The sequence below is a fragment of the Gadus chalcogrammus genome, chromosome 21 (assembly GCF_026213295.1).
Source record: "Gadus chalcogrammus isolate NIFS_2021 chromosome 21, NIFS_Gcha_1.0, whole genome shotgun sequence".
NCBI classification, from domain to species: Eukaryota; Metazoa; Chordata; class Actinopteri; order Gadiformes; family Gadidae; genus Gadus; species Gadus chalcogrammus.
The window spans coordinates 16,509,266-16,527,297 of record NC_079432.1 but is presented as its reverse complement, the minus strand read 5'-3'; the positions used below and the strand labels follow the sequence as shown (position 1 = coordinate 16,527,297).

Sequence of the window (18,032 nt, the reverse complement as noted above, 5' to 3'; positions counted from 1 at the left end):
CTAGGTTGCCTGGGTGTGTTACATTATCAACGGGACCCACACCTAGCAATGTCACAATGTCACTCCCAAGGGACAGACACACAGACACACACACAAGGGTAAACACGACAGGATAATTGTAACACTTAACATGGTTATAGTTGATGAAATATGAAGGCCCCTTCATACAGTTTACACGACAAAAGAATAGTGTGATGGGAAGATGTCAAGGAGGTTGGTTGTTCTGCTTGTCATATTGCCCCCAGCTACAGGCCTCCTGGTTATATGAATGTAATATAATGTGTGGGAGGGCAGGGGTCGGAGGTTTCAACAAAGTCTGTCATTTTGAAACGAAAAAAAGGTAACAATTAGAAATGAAAATTTGTTTGACATGAAAGCTAGGTTTTACAAATAATGACATTAAAAAAATGCAGTGTCTTGGTCCTTTTATCTGGTTTATGTTGCTGATCGCATGCGCTCGCGTTATTGCTGTGTTCCTCAAACGGTCGCTCGGGGAAACATGAAGGAAGCTCGTTTTCTACCACATCGGCATCACCATCAAGGATCATTACCAGCATCGCGCCTCGCAATTTACCCAAATGCCAAGCTCTTCATATTGATAAGACCCACGCAGCTTCTTCTCAATTGCAAGACATGAATAGATTGATTAATTGGGAGATGAAGTACCATCACGCTGAGATAGAGAGCGCTCTAAACGGTCATCTGTCACAGGCGTCCGTCCCTCTGTCGGGGCCCGCCTCCCCATCCGCCTCTCTTGTGTGTGTGTGTGTGTGTGTGTGTGTGTGTGTGTGTGTGTGTGTGTGTGTGTGTGTGTGTGTGTGTGTGTGTGTGTGTGTGTGTGTGTGTGTGTGTGTGCGTGCGTGCGTGCGTGCGTGCGTGCGTGCGTGCGTGCGTGCGTGCGTGCGTGCGTGCGTGCGTGCGTGCGTGCGTGCGTGCGTGCGTGCGTGCGTGCGTGCGTGCGTGCGCGCGCGTGTGTGTGTGTGTGTGTGTCTACGGACAGACGGACTGGCAGATGTGTGTGTGGAATGAGAAAACTGTAATCTAACGTTTTCAAGGCTTCCTCTGATCCTTCAAGGATATCCAGTTTATTTTATTTACAACATCATGTTTGCTATGATAGCAGGTGAAAGATGAGCTATTTAGGGTCAGTAGTATGATATGGGATAGGTAGGGATAGGGGGAGATGAAGGTAGGGTCTGTTAATGCAGGGCTGGGGATATTAGTATACAGCATACAGGGATATTAATGTATGGGATATTAGGGGACAGAGGACATTAAAGGAGGAGATAGGATATTAAGTGGGTAGGGTGAGAGTAAGGTGGGGTAGAGGTGAGATATTAAGGTAGTGTGTAGGGTGAGAGTAAGGTTGGGGAGAGGGAGGTCTTAAAGGGGTAGTTCGGAATTTTGGACATAGGGCCTGATTCCGAAGTGAGCATTGGTATTCTATATCACTGGAGACAGTTTTCAACACATTTCATTCAGTCCTTCTAGTTGCAGAGTTCGTCGTGCTAGGCTAGCGCAAGTCAACGGGCAATGCTAGCCTGCTATTAAAAACAGTCTTACCCACTCCACAGTACACCCGAGGTAAATCAATTATAACGACAGACTATACATCTAAATGTCTGTTTATAGAATAATGTTAGAAATAAAACCAACCTTGCATTGCATTGCATTTTGAGGGAATCACGGGGTCTCAGCAGCAGTGTTTATATTCCTGTATGTAGGCTATGGCAGCGGAGGACTGATACCTAGGTTACCTGCCGCTGTCATTGCTACAACGCAGAGTACAGTGAACGAAGGCTACAAGCGTATTAAATTAACAAGATATGGCCACGTTTCGAGGAGTTAGCGATGCATCTGCTTTTGAAGACGATTATGAGGAATTTGTTGTATCCAACGAACCGTACATGTACGAGCCGGTGTTTTGATGTCAAAGCCAGCAGCAACAAGCCACAGTTGAGTCCTTTCTTGATCTCGCACTGGAAATTGGTGGAAACTTTGTGGTGCCCATCTGTACCGTTTATTTCTACAATTTCTAAAAGCACACTGAACCATCATTTTGCCTAGTCGTTCAATTGCGCTTCTGTCCCCCCCCCTCTGTTTACGTTCTTCTGTCGTGATTCGGTTACAAACCTAACCAGCGCATAGTAGAATTCCGCTTCTGCTGAGAAAGTAGTCCCTTGATGATTCATGCGATGCATGGTTAGTTTTATTTCTAACATTATTCTATCAACACAGACATTTAAATCTATAGTCTGGCGTTATAATTGATTTACCTCGGGTGTACTGTGGAGTGGGTAAGACTGTTTTTAATAGCAGGCTAGCATTGCCCGTTGACTTGCGCTAGCCTAGCACGAGCGAACTCTGCAACTAGAAGGACTGAATGAAATGTGTTGAAAACTGTCTCCAGTGATATAGAATACCAATGCTCACTTCGGAATCAGGCCCTATGTCCAAAATTCCGAACTACCCCTTTAAGGTAGGGATGGGAGGTATTAAAGGGTTGATATCATGCCACCAGGTGTGAGTGTGATAAGCAATTAAAAGCCTTTTTGGTCAAATTGACAAAAGTTGGTAAATCCGCCATTCCCTGTGCCCAAGTGACATCACTAGTGGGTGTGTTTACCTAGGGGTATGATGGATAGATCAGCAACATTTGCCACAGTCCACTGGGTAGGCTGGTAGACTGATCCATCTACATCTAGATGGACACGCCCCCTTGTGATGTCACTAAGGAAGGCCAAGGATATCACCCCTTTAAGGCTCTGTGTCGGGAGAGCGTTAGGTCGCGGAGAGGGAGACATTGTGGTAGGGATGGGAGGTATCCAGTGGGTAGGGGACGTGAAGCTGAGGGAAATGAGCGTATTAAGATAAGGGATATACAGGGATTGTCTATCAGGAGCACTTGATCGACAATCCTCTCTTACACAATCACAAATCACCTGAAATGTAAATGTCCCTGTTCAAGGTTGCAGAACTCAAGGGCACCCCGGCTGAATGGAGCCACCCTCCCAGTGCAAAACAAAGGCATTCCAAGAGGACTGCTCTACTTCCAGGACTTCTCTCTCTCTCTCTCTCTCTCTCTCTTTTCCCCCACCCTCCATCTTGTTGTCTCCAACCCCCTGTGGTTCATTGTTATCTCAGTCCCGCGGGCAGCAGAGAGACAGCCCGGGGCTCCCTGACAAGCCTTCCCGGGCCTAATGATGGAAACCATTTTGAGCCAGGCTGGGACCCTGCCCATGCCCCCGCCCCCCCCCCCCCCCCCCCTCTGGACTGACAGGGAAGGTCAGAGCGCAGCGCACGTCAGCACATCCGCCGGCAGGGCGGCGGCGGCGCGGGGCAGTCCATCACATTTATATCCATCACATTAAGGTCGTCTTACTCACCATGCAGGGGGAGGGAGAAAAGATTGATCCTGGAACGGCTGTGGCTCTCACTCATTAGGGCAATTATCGGATGAAAGGTTTTTTTTCAGTTCGAAAATTGCCCACTTTTGCAGGATGTGCCTTAACGTCACGAATGGAGAAAAATAAGAGCGTGTAGCCTGATATCTCTGCTCGTTTTTTTCCAAACGGTGGAGGGAAACAGAAGCCCCTTAAAATCCTGAATCCCCGCTCCCGGAGTTGCGTCAATGTGTCAAGATTGTTTACAGCAGGCCGTTGCCATGCCAATTAGAACGGCAGCGCTGGCTCGTGCCCTTGACGTGCGTCACCGTTAGTGTTTCACGAGACACACCGAGGTTTGACAATCCCCTGGAAGACATCTCTCACAGGCTCGTCCGGCCGGGGAACGAGGGGGAACGGGAAACAGGGCCGGGAGTCAATATTGACACGCACACACAAAGCTGTCCGGAATTAAACCGGCAAATAGGACGGAGGGATGGATGGACGGACAAATTTGAAAGATGGACAAAAATGCCTGATAACATCAAGCGGTGGTAAACAATGGACTCCAACAGCCCCCCTGGTGTACCAGTTAGACCCACACAGACCCAGCACAGAGCAGCTCACCGTGTGGACAGCCGCTGTGGGGTTACAGCAGGGTGCGCTGCCTGGGGTACTCGCCCGGCCCCAGCCAGGGCTGCCTGTCGCTCAGATGTTGGCCCTGCCCCCCCCCTGCCCCCCCACTCTGTGCAGCTCCATGGGTGTGTTATGACGCCCTTTGTGGGAGCAATATCCAGAAGATGGGGGCTGCCGCCGCCTCGGGGGACACCGGCGTCGGGGTAAATGGGATGATTTTGTACGCAAGGGGGGGGTCCTCGTAGTGGTGGCGTGTGTCTTCCCGGAGACGGCGGTGGGGAGCGGATTGGGCCCGCGGTGTGTGTGCTTTTTGTGCGTGTGCGTGTGTGTGTGTGTTGACACAGCTCTCACACACACACACACAAACATGGTCCTTGTGAGGACGCTTCATCATAGTCCCTGAACTGCTCATACCAACGTGTGCGCCGGCTGACTTCCTCCAAGCAGCCCCCTCCGGGACGGGGGGAGGCGGGACCAGCTCCCAACGCAAATTCATTTCAATTTGAAGGAAATCGCCTTTTGTGTCACCAGAGCCTTGGTGTGCGTTTTACTTGCTAGTGTGCTAGCAGCAGATGTACTTTGTGTGTTTGTGTGTTTGTGGTGTGCATGTGTGTGTGTGTGTGTGTGTGTGTCTGTCTGTGTGTTGCGGTGGATGCCAGCTGTTCTAGTGGGGTAGGAGGAATCAGCTCGCTAAGTGATTCACCTTGGTCCCGCTCACATTGACGATGCTTATTCCATTTGTGGTTGGTGCCAGTCGACGGTGTTACCGGGACAGCGTCATTATGCGCTCTGTGTGATGACTGGATCCCGGAGGAGGTGTTTGTGGTACGTTCCACACCTAGAGACATGAGAAGACGGGAAGCATGGCAGCAGATATTGAGATGGGGGGGGGGGGGGGCGTTGATGGAGGGTGGATACAAGCACACACAAATTGGGTCAGTGTTAGCGATGGGTACTAGTATTAGCGATAGTAATTTTAAGAAGGATGGGTCGCAGGGGGGCAGCTGTTCCTGACAAACAGCTTGGGTTGCAAATTGGAGGATAGTCTGTGGTCTGTTTATTGAAAACCTGTCCCTGCTAGTTTTATTGACCATGGTCAATCAGGGGTGTTAGATCTACCGGCACCTGAAAACTCACCAGCCCCGAGTGAAGCCTTGCTCTGACTTACGAGGAGGAAGGCCGACAAGCTGGACCTCAACTAGGTCACTCTCTCTCTCTCTGTTTCTCTATGTCTCTTTCTCTATGTCTCTATACCTCTATGCCTCTCTCTCTCTATGTCTCTATGCCTCTGTGTGTCTCTCTGTCTCCTTCATGGTCATCTCGAATAGAGGGTTCATCTCTCCGCCGCACCTCAAGCAGGGTGTGAGCAAACAGAGTCCCTTCCTGGCCCTCTCCTCCGACTCCTGGAATACCTTACCCACAAACCCCTGGGTGCTTATCTCCATCACGCTCCCTGCTGTACTAGACTTCATCACCCACAACCCCTCAAATAATTGTTGGTACTTTGGAAAGACATGGATATATGCTGTGAACCTCTGTGTGCTTTGATCTCCTGTAAAACAAATCATGTCATGATGAATAGTACATGTGATAAGACAGGTGTGCAGGGGGAGAGAGGGGAACAGAGAGCCAGCGAGCTGTAAAGAAGGTCCACAATCCCTCAGTCGTGACAAGTAGACGCTATGAATGTGTGTGGAAGAGAGAGAAACGCATTAAGAATTAACGCTGGTAAACATGATTATGAAGGAGCCGGGAGAAGCCTTGTATTTAACAACCTCCTGCCCTTGAATGCAGAGGAATCGGTTCATTATTTCACGTTCTCTCTGAGGGAATCGTTATGTAAATCGTTACGTAGTTCTTCACCATACACACCGGTCTTCATCATGTCTGCTAATCAGAACTATGATGTCATCATGATGTCATTAGGAACTCTGATTGGTCTGTTAGCAACAACTAAAACCAACCACTTCAGTGTGGGGTTGGCCTTTTGAGAATCAAAATTAAAGAGTCTCTTGTCTTCTAATTGGAAGTTTTAAGAATCATTTTAGGAATAGTGTATTTTTACACATACTACATCTACTTTATCCACACAAAGACACACATAAACTCGCATTATGTTTCCACTATTCTACCATGCTTTAGAATAACATTGTTACATTGGTTAGTTTGAAGAATACTACCATGTGTAGACCCACACAGGTCACTGTGTGGGTTCTCCTACCTCTGAAACCCCTTTGTGTGAAGGCTCGTGCGACCCCCCTCCCCCCCTAAATGAATAAGAGGGTCATAACTGGCCAACTTCCTCGCGCCCACAGCTTCAAGTCTTTTTCCGCTCCTAATGTGAGCCAAGTAGACGAGGCTCGCTGTGGATTCTCCTTCTCTTTGTCTGTCCCTTCTCATCTTATTCAACGGAGGGTTCTACCAACCCCCGATGGCCCTCCTACACCTTCCCCCCCCCTCCCCAACCCTACCACCACCACCACCACCCCCACCGCCAACTACACCACCACTACCACCACCCCCAACGCCAAATATACACCAACCACCACCAACGTCACCACCACCAACAGCACCACCACCACCACCACCCCCACCACCACGACTACCACCCTACCACCAACCACACCACCACCGCCACCAACGTCGCCAACACCGTCACCACCAACACCACCATCACCAAAACCACCACCACCGCCACCACCACCACCGCCAACAACGTCGCCAACACCACCATCACTAACAGCACCACCACCGCCACCACCACCACCATCACCACAGCCAGCTACAGCACCTCTGTCTTGAGTGTGAATGATTACACAAAATGGACAAGAAATGACCTCTAATGAATGTTGCGTTTTACCGGATGAAAAAGCTGACAGTAAACCACTTTTTCCATGGCGACGATCCATGGTGCATATTAATGCTCCATACATAATTCATGCTGTGGATATGATCACATAATTCATGAGATGATCGCGAGTTGGTGTGCTCATGAAGGCTGTGTAAGTAAGTGTGTGTGATGTATGTGTGTATGTCTGTGTTTGTGTGTGTTTGCTTGTGTGTATTTGTGTCTATACTTGCATTAAAAAGTGAGATGGGACCATGTTCGGGTAACCCCAAAAAAATTCTTCTAGCCCATCTCGTGGACCCTTGATTGTTGAATGTTGTGGTGTGAGTCGGGCTAGGCTGTGACTTATCTCGTATTCCCAATGCACCCCGAACCCCGCCCTTTTATCACCTGAAGGGGTAAAGTGAGCTGTCCAGAGGCTTGTCCGAAATAAGGTCAAATTCGCTGTTTAAGAATGAGCATTCGCAACATGGAGGGTAACTAGGTGAAGGACATGGAGAGGCTGGGAAATGTGCTCCTTTCTGTGCTCGCTCCCCAGTTTACTCCTTCACTGTTAGGACGACCGTTCAGAATAACATTAATATTAAGTATGAACTACGGAATATGCAGTCTCCAATCTCGTCTTATTACTGAGGTCTGGAAACATCTGTGTGAAGTCTAAACAAGAGCATCTTTTTTTGCGTTCATTATTTGTTTTACATAAATGTCAAGCTACAAATGAAGCGCCCTCAGAGCAGTGGTGAGAAACTGCAGCTCTTTGCATCAAACCCTTTTGTTGTTGTTGATTGAAGGAAGGCCTTAAGTCAGGGAGAGATCCAGAAATGAAACAATGGTTTGATTGATTGGCAGTAGAGTTACTTTGAGGTTCCAATTTAATTTTAAAAGGTGCGTGACATCACTGCGACGTATTTTGCATGTTTGCAGATGTAGAGGCATGTTTAGGTCTTCAGCCCATGGAGCATGTTACTGTCAGTCAGTGGAGAACTTCAACCACAGCCGAAGCTCGGTACACCAAGCTGGCTATTTGCTTAACTAAACTGATAATGTGCGCTTACTTCTGATGTAAGCGTGAAGTGCTAACGGTCCTGCCACATCCTTAACCTAAAGAACCCTTAGATAATGTATGGAGACAAAATCCTCTGCATATTTGCAGAGCTATTTTCTAGTCACTTGGGTATAATGTCACTCAAGCACCTGATGCATGCCATAGTAGTTAGACTACGTGATATTCAAGCTAACATCAGTACCTAATTTGGCCACCTAGAATAGAATAGACTTTAGCACTACACTCTTGAATAGCTTCTTCCTCTACACATGAAGTGGTCAACACAACACCATTAACCGTTTTATGGATTCAGATAAGTCAGACCCTATAGGCACGGCTTATATACCATTTCGCCCATGCTAAAGACTGAATATTTACCTTGTAAATCTGACCGTGTTGGCGTGACTCATTTACCCTTCCGCCAATGCCAAGACAGACTGAATTTGAGGACCGCCTTCCATTCCAACATACCCACACTCCAACATTGACGTCTAATTGTCAGAGAGGCAGCAATTCCATTGTTTTCAAACGTCCCACCACTCCGACAATTTCTGTTCCCATTGTCGGTTAGGGTTAGGAATGGGGGCATGTTGGAATGGGGGCCTGGCTGACTGGCAGCATGTCGGAATGGCCGCATGTAACCACTGAATTTGACCTGGGTTCGGCAGATGCCTCATGAACCACCACAAGAGTGCACGTCCGTTTAACTTGTATCTCTGAATAAACCACATGCTGAACATTTACCACTTTGCAAGTCTTACCTAGTCCCGAAACCACGATGCCACAGAGGAATAAAATAATGTTTCATCACACCATATTAGGCTACTGCGTGGGCAGAGTAAAAATTGGATATTGACCAACCTTTCCAAAGACTTAGTGAAAAAAAAGAGGCAAAAATGAAAACAGAACACAGTGGTGATTATTTAGCCAACTGAACCCATAAATGCTGCATATATAATTAGGCGCTCCTCCACTGGTTCCCTCCCTTCTGGACTACTGACTTCTGTTTAGGGTGCCTGGAGAAAATACTTGGGTTAGTTTACAAATTTTTCATGTAGTGCCCTCTAAAGGAAAGTTATTTATAAAATTTCAAAGGCTGCTTCATTAAAAGCTAAAGTAATAAATGGATTTTGTGAGGGAAGGAACACCAGCAGCTTCTTCAGTGAGTGACGGATTGGTCTTTTTTTCTGTTTGTCGTTTAAAACGCACAATGGAAATACTAGTAGCGTTATGTTGACCCCTGGTGGTAAACATTGAGAATCACATAGTTTAACAGATAAATATTCTTTTTAATAAAGATTAAAAAGCCCAGACGGAATCAATAAGAAAACAATTCAATATCTACTAGGAAATCATATATACTTTGATGCCAATATAATACGTTTATTTTCCAATCAAGTAAAACATTTAAGACATATTAAAAATCCATTCCAAAAGATTCACAGAAGTCAAAAAAAGCAGTATACTTATATTGGGGATAAAATGACAAGTGATATGCACATAAAATATTTCTTTTCACTCAAAAGCAATCAGTGCTTTGCTATCCACATCTCTGAGAGAGAGAATCTGACGAAGGCAAACACTGCCTCCAGTCACAATGAAAAGAACAACAAAAAGATGAACAGAATGGTGAAGTGTACAGTCATTAGCTACATGGAAGTATCTGCAAGTCAATGCCTCGTTGGAATCAGGGCCTCTGAGACCTGACCTTCCAGTAAGTCTGTTTACGTTCAACACCAAGTGAGGTTAAAAAAATGATACTACTTTATTGAAGAGGATTAGGGCCACTCATTAAAAAAAAAAAAATCTGACTATATTCTCAGAAATTTGACTTTTTTCTCAGAATTCTGAGATTAAAGTCAGAACCTTTTTTGTGTTTGTGGCTCTAATCCTCTTCTGTACAACTGAGTTTAAGTAACAAACGTTTTTTGTTTTTTTTAAGGATCAAAACAGTAAAAGAAAATCATTGAAATACATGGTTTCTCAACAAATTACAGAGCAGCCATCGAGTCAGCAATTGAGGTATATGAACTTGTTCCCATCTTTAGTTTCCATCTGCTGACCTAACCACACCAGAGCAGTTAGGAAGTGAAGTGGCAATTATGTTTTGGCCTTAAGTAGTCTACGCACCAGCTGACGAGCTAGCACCTTTGTGGATAAGTGGACAGCAGAGCAGCCACATTAGAAGAGAGTCCGGAAGAGTGAGAGAATTATTGTGGTCGAGAAGTGGTTTGCATAGAACTTGCCCTTTCTTTTTGTATGAACTTTTTTGTTTGGTTTTCTGTTTTGATTTTGTTTGTATTTATTTATTACAACTTTGTTTCTAGAGGAGGGGGTAAGCACTTTTCGCTTGAGATAGGGCAAGCAGCAACATTGTAATTTGGTGATTTGACAACTGTAACCGAACATGCACTTTCAAAATCAGCAGGGCTTGAACCTGCAAACGGTTACTGGGTCTGTAATCGGTCACCACAAGCTGATTCAGTACACTGAAAAGGTGGGACAACAGAGAGGAAGAGGACAACAGGATTTATGTTTAAGTCCTCTTTCAACGTCTCTTTTGATATCGCAATAAAGATTTTAATTTAATTTGACTTAATGACTTCCAATAGATATCGCCACCTTCCAACCAGAGAAAAGGGGCTGCGACTAAATGCAAATACAAGTATCTTAAGGCATCACGACTTTGTTTCAAAGGCATTCTGAACGTGGTTGTTGGACACGCACACAGACGCCATTTTGGTCCGTGAACAAAAAAGCTAAAGGTTTTTTAGCTTGGCCCAGCTGGGGTAGCTTTAACTAACCTGATTGTGCGGTTTGTTTAAGAATGTTTGATGCATACGTATCAAACCGGGTCAGAATAGTTTCTCCTTCTCTAAACAGAACAACAAGCTGTTAAGACGTAGGTAGAGGTATATCACAATCACAAATGTCTGAAAGATTTCCCTCCCCCAACACCATGGTGAGTTTTCACAATCGCTCAAGGCCCAAGATAACTTGAAGGATGACATAATTGTGTGATTACATCTGCAGCATCCCCCCCCCCCCCCCCTTTAGCTTCTGGTACAATCAATAACGCTGTATCTATAGAGAATGTGCCTTGGTGACCCAATGCTGATGAGCAAACACTAACAGGGAGCGTGAACAGGAGATCGATCAGTAGTTATAGTGAGTACAAAGGTATTGCGAAACAGTGACTTCCATATTTGTAACTGTATGATTCTGTTTTTTCGTACGCGACACTGTAATAGTATATACTTTATACCGATTAAAAAATAAAGAGACCTGCAACGTCTCCATCTTCTGCTGAGTGTGAAATGTAATATTGCAGGCAAATCCTTAAAGAAAAACAATCCATCCTTTAATCTCATCAGTTGCAAAATAAAAGCACTATGATAATATTCATCTTAATAAACATTATTTGAGATGGATCTCTAATGCAAAATTTCTATTAATACAATATTCTATTTTTGTTATTTTTCATGTTAAATGTTAATAATGAAAGGGGCACCTTCCCCGGACCATGTGACTTGTGATTAGTTAAGGTTGTCAAAATGGCCGGGGGATACCATCATCGTCGTGGAGCTCTAAGATGAGTAAGGAACCCTATTTTGTAATAGGGTCAGACAGACAAACACATAGATAGGCACTCCTTGTGCGTATGAGTAGTACAATCCTATTGGTTATGTCCACCGTCTGCCTCCTCGTCATGGTTGTATTTTAAGATGTAACGAAGAAGAAGTGATGACACAAAATCCTAAGCAAACAAAACCAAAAACAACAGTCATCTTGTTCGTTTTGAAGTGTAAAATGATTTTTCTTTCTTTTAACAGCCTTAAATACACGTCTAGAATACTCCACGTGTTAACTGAGGTCCAACCATAGACTGCATCCATTAACCGCTAACGGTAAGACAGAGTGTAGCCCTATCTGGCACTGCACTGGAGGCTAAAGTTTGGACCGTTCCTCGTCTAGGTCCGAGTGAGGCCTCGTGCCACCAAACGCTTTGATTGGCTGTTTGCTTTAGTTATTCTATTGTCCTCTCTGAATGGCACCTATGAACTCACCAGCAGCAACACAATAAATAGCTGAATGAAGGAGTGTGGAATAGGGGCGGGTGTGGCTGTGTGGGAGGTAGTAAGAAGTTCTGTTGGAATAGTGAATATGAGGTAGGTTTTTGCTGTAAACAAAATCAAAGAGTTTTGCAGTGAAAGTGAAAAAAAGAAATACAATGAAATTAAAAAATAATAATAACAAAGGTCACCAAATCTGGAGAGCAAGACCAGGGAGAGTGGCAACCCTCAAAACACACAGTCACACACACCTCAGTAAAACAAATCCTACAGTTCATACAAGGTCATCGACGTAACAAAACCGTAAACAGATAAAATGTACGGCTACGTATAACTCAAGAGGTAAAGGGAACAAATTTAACATATGTGTTGTTTATATGACTTGCAATTGGGTTGAAGTAACCATTTGGTGAGTATTTAAAAAAAAAGTTAGATTTTGTTGAATTAAAAGGCCTAAAATGCAATGGGTCCACCAGACCCAGCAGCACCTCCTGTGTAACAAAAAAACGAACACCCTATGAGGGTTAAATTGTGAAATATATCATATGAATCTGCATAAAAACTATTTGGGGGGATGTTAGGAACCCAGCCTCACAATCTCTGATGTTTTTTTCTATTTTTAAACATTATTTTTAGGTGTTCACCACAGGTGCTGATGCGTCAGTGTTACGACCGGCTCAAGGTCACAACACATAGACGGACACCATACTGAGTATGATGCAAAAAATGTGTTTATTTACAACCAGGAAGATGTACAACATAAACAAAAGCTGGGATCCTGTCAGGAAGTAGAGAGAGAGAGCCGGAGGGAGGATCCACTTATATAGGCTGCACCCACAGCTTCATGCAGTTGTCCGCAATCACCACTCAGGAGGCTGTAACTTAAAGAGACATGGCAGACACGTACCACGGGACAGACAAATAAATATTGACACGTCTGAGAATCAAGTCTGGATCAGTACCTACTCTCCATGGCTCAGCTACAAACCTCGAAAAAGCCAGCTCATCAAGTGCTTACATTCAGCAGCTTCTCTCAAGGGATGTTGCCTGCCAGACAGACCACCTGGAAACACGTACTGTAGGCACACAGCTATCCTTAAAGCCCCATTTTAAAAGTGAAGGTGTGTACTTTCAGTCTTTAATACATCCTGAATAGACACATGATGAATCACTCTGGGGAGAAGCCCTACAGGTGTGACCAATGCACGAAGTGCTTCAGTCGGACAAGCCACCTGAAGATCCACATGAGGACTCACTCTGGGGAGAAGCCCTACAAGTGTGACCGACCAATGCACGAAGTGCTTCAGTCGGACAAGCCACCTGAAGATCCACATGAGGACTCACTCTGGGGAGAAGCCCTACAAGTGTGACCGACCAATGCACGAAGTGCTTCAGTCGGACAAGCCACCTGAAGATCCACATGAGGACTCACTCTGGGGAGAAGCCCTACAAGTGTGACCAATGCACGAAGGGCTTCAGTCGGACAAGCCACCTGAAGATCCACATGAGGACTCACTCTGGGGAGAAGCCCTACCAGTGTGACCAATGCAGCAAGCGCTTCAGTCGGTCAAGCCACCTGAAGATCCACATGAGCTCTCACTCCGGGGAGAAGCCCTACAAGTGTGCCTTTAATGTAAAAAAGCCCTTAATGTGTATTTCTCTCGTAACTCACACTCCCTGTGCAGTGAAGCCCCACCTTTATTCATGACATGAGCTGCTTTAGAAATTGTCAATGGGCCATTCAAATTGGTTTCTCATCTTTGGGGACGGGCTAGGGCTCCATTCACACACAGAGCAACTCGACAGTTGCTCTGTGTGTGAATGAAATGCATCCATTTATGTACAGACACAATTATTATCTTTTCCAGAGCCCTGTTTCAGGTAGCTGGTTTTGAGGCAACTCCGAGTTTGTTCGCTCTGAGTTAGTGGAAACTCTGGGTTTTCCGTTTCAGGTAGCAGGTTCAGCGCAACCGAGAGTTAGTTGCTGCGGCAACATACGCCGTGGGTCTAACCTGCTCGGGAGGTGGTTAGACCTACTCTGAGTTTGTTGTCTGGCTGAAGGCAGCTCTCCGACAGAAGGAAGTGTTAGAAATGGCATGCCCTTTTCTAAGAGAGCCTGTGGACGTAGAGGCTGCGATCCTCAGAAGGAATCTCCGTGAGGAACGATTATTAAGACCCCGGTTGGATAGCCTATACTTTATTTTCCTGATAATTTTCTTCACGAGCGCTATCGCTTTTCAGCGCAATCTATCATTTATTTAGACCACCTTCTCAGCCCCCATGTTAACTGTCAAACGCACCGGGGGCATGCTTTAAGTTTATTTTTTTATTTTTTATCGCAATTAACGCATGTGCAGAATGATCCGCCCCGTGCATCCCACCCGCTCTGTACTACAGTCACTTCAACGTTGTGGCTTTCCCATGATCAGAGTAGCTGACTAACCACGGACCTGTAACTACTGCAAGTCAAGAAACTCATTTTAAGAATGCAAGGCAGAAAAGACCCTGGTACTGCTTTTAACCAGATGCTGTTCTTCTCTACATGTACATGCTCAGCATAATCGTCTGCATTGTTCACTGAAGTAAAACCCTTTGAGTAAACTGTTCAACAAAATAACTTGTCCCACCACAGCCCGTGTTCTAATAAAGACAATCTACTTATTATGAGGATTATTTTATTTCCCGAAAGCACAAAAAAAAAAAACACCTTTAACTTATGTTCCAAAATATGGATCTCCAAAGCATCCTGTTGCATCTTTTGAATTGTTACAATTGTATGGAGGTTGGTGAGGGCATCTGGTTCAAGTAGGGCGATGACGCCATCAGTAACTGGAAGAAGATGATTAGACAGTGCAATTATTACTTGAGCCAGAATATTGCCCCATCTAATTTGCAACGCGCTGGGTTGCGTGTACATATTTAATTATTTTGATTATATTCTCCGGGTGCCTCCCCAGGGCATTCAGAAAGGGTTTCGGTGACCAACCTTGGATTACCAATGGGCAGATGAGGAGGGACTCCTGTCACAAACAAGTGATGGTATTTCAGCTCCTCAATCAATCTTTCGAGTGGATTTGGTGATGAGACGATTTGCTTCAGGACTGCATCACTAAAAGCCCGTCGATTCTTCAGGAGGTCACACACATCTTTCTTGGCCTTTTCAACCACCTCTAGGATATGTGCTGGTGTCTTATCCTTCATGCAGACTCTGCGCAGGTGACAGGATAGAGACTCTTGGGTCCTCAAACAAACTGGACAGAGTAGATAGTGTCTATGTGCAGCTGCAGATTTCCTGGTAAAAGAAAATAAATACGTTCATTCAGAAGTCATCACAACAAAACATTTAAAACATGGTAATTGATGAAGAGAAAGTTCTCTCACGGACACGTCGGACATCGAAATATTTGTATGTGATTGTATATTTATAGTTATGATTGATATTTCCACGACAGTAATACTTCATGAGCAATTACACTATATATATATATATATATATATATATATATATATATAAATAAACAGAGGCATTAAATATTACTTACTTTTCCCCAGCCATTTCTTAAGATGAGACAGTGAGTGAAGATGAATCCCTGGAAGAATTATGGCTGTTCAGAAGAAAGACAAATTAGAACAATAACCTTTAAGAATGTAAGCTTTAGCTCTCTAGGCAGAATGGTCAAATCAAATATAGCAAATTAAAAAGGCTTTTTGAAGAGAAAACCCTTCTTGATCAGAAATAGCAATTACAATTGCTTTTAAAGGCTATTGCCAAGGAACAACAGCGCTTTAGAAGTAGAAGGTAGCAATTAGAATTACTTTTGATTCAATGGATGGCCAAGAATATGCTCTTCGGAAGTTCAGTAGATTTCTGCTGGTAGATTTCTGTGGGAAGTAGCAGGAACCTTCTTGCTTCAGAAATTTCGGAGAGTGAATTCTTTCAAAATCAGTCCAGTATTTATGATGCAAAAGTCTTTGCTCATTGGTTAACAGAGCCCCAGTGCAGTGAAGCCCCACCTTTATTCATGTGCTGCTTTAGAAATTGTCAATGGGCCATTCAAATTGGTTCACATCTTTTGGGTAAGGGCTAGGGCTGGTTTCACTCGAAGAAATTATGCAAAACCATTTATGTACAGACACAATTATTATCTTTTCCAGACCTTCCAGATAATAATAATAATATTTTTTTTGTGAATTAAAAAAAGGCAAACACGTTGCTCTGGAGCCCTGGGGAGACTTCCAGACCGTTGGCGACCAACCGTGATACTCAGTCGATTAGGGCACCCGTTTCGGCCTCAGACGCGACGTTGTCCCGCTGCTCTGGAGCTCCGGGAAGACTTCCAGACCGTTGGCGACCAACCGTGATACTCAGTCCGATTAGGGGGCACCCGTTTCGGCCTCAGACGCCACGTTGTCCCGCTGCTCTGGAGCTCCGGGAAGACTTCCAGACAGTTTTTGGATTCATCCAGGCGCACACCGACTCGCCGCAACACTCAGTCCGACATGGCGCACCGTCTCGGACTCAAACTCACAAAGTTAGCCTCCTCTGGAAGAAGTCAATCCCTGGTAGTCTAAAAATGAAAATATAATACCAGGGATTGCGCTTTTCGAGTTTTACAGTGAGCGGACTGCTATTTTCCTTGTTTTCGGCTATTTTGTTTTATAGTTTTTAGCCTATTCTATCTAATTTCTTCCATTTAATTCATTTTCTGATGATTGTTTTAGAGCTTTCCTTCATTTATTTCGTTTTCTGGTGATTGTTTTAGGCCTTTCTTTCATTAATTTCGTTTTCTGGTGATTGTTTCAGCCTTTTCTCTTTCTTTCTGTCTGTTTTACAGTGACCCTTGTGGTCCAGGGCCCAGCTCCCCCGCACAGGGCTTTGGGTGACGGGAGCCGAGCCACAACAGGTCCCCTGCCACCCCATACATCAACCGGAGCCCCCCTGACGAGGACCTGGCCCTCCCAGATCGGGGCCAGGCACACACACACACACACACACACACACACACACACACACACACACACACACACACACACACACACACACACACACACACACACACACACACACACACACACACACACACACACACACACACTCAATATACCTATTCGAGAATAGGACACTGTCGTGGAAATATCAATCATAACTATAAATATACAATCACATACAAATTATATTAACCTTGTTTATATAATTATTATATTAGAAGGAACTGTATTCATTCTCCCTGTATCTTAAAAACAAATCCCTCCCCTCTTAACTGAGAGAGGTTAAGTTAATTTGTATTCAAGTTCCCACTGGAACCAGTAAATCTGGTTTTGTGACCAGGCCGATCGACTTCTTTGTTGTGTAAACTATTTAGAGCCCATTGTATTACAAATTGCAGACATGTCCAATATCCACCCATTGTATTACAAATTGAATTGGCCTTAGGTCACTCACACTCCCTGATGAAGAGAAAGTTCTCTCACGGACACGTCTGACAGCAAAATATTTGATTTAATCTTAAGGCATAATCATGGGAAAAGTACTGGCAGCAAAGTTTACCAAGAACACATTCGATGAAACAATAGGTGAACAACATTCTTATAGGGAACGTTGGCCCATACAATGTAATGGGCCATTCAAATTGGATTCACATCTTTTGGGGAAGGGCCATTCAAACTGGTTTAATTTGAAGAAATTATGCAAAACTGCATTTCAGTTCCACAGTTGCTCTGTGTGTGAAACAATAGCTTGTGGGGCATTATAAATACTGGAATTTCATGGTGAAGAATTTACTTTCAGGATTTCCTGAAGCAAGAAGGCTGTTGCAATTTTCACTGGTCTCATCTTGAAAATGCATCAAAGGTAAGCCTTTCTTTTATTTTTTATTTTTTATCAAAATATGTTGATATGATCTGTAGATATAGAATACACTCAGCTCTTCATGATCTACAAAAAAGTAATATCTGAATTATTTTCTCTCTTCACATACTGAAAATTGTATAGGGGTATTACTTTATTATTTTGTAATATTTGATATAGTACCATTCTCCTTTTTAGA

The 18,032-nt window shown here is 44.4% G+C and overlaps 1 protein-coding gene across 1 annotated transcript in view; it reads left to right on the top strand.

Annotated features, from left to right (window-relative positions):
* Positions 1–3,201, top strand: part of LOC130374992 (glutamate receptor ionotropic, kainate 2-like) — a 42,872-nt gene extending 39,671 nt beyond the window's left edge. Inside the window, exon 5 of the mRNA XM_056581977.1 lies at positions 3,145–3,201. Coding sequence (XP_056437952.1) covers positions 3,145–3,201 — 57 coding nt within the window. The remainder of the gene's footprint in view (positions 1–3,144) is intronic.
* Positions 3,202–18,032: the final 14,831 nt, after the last annotated feature.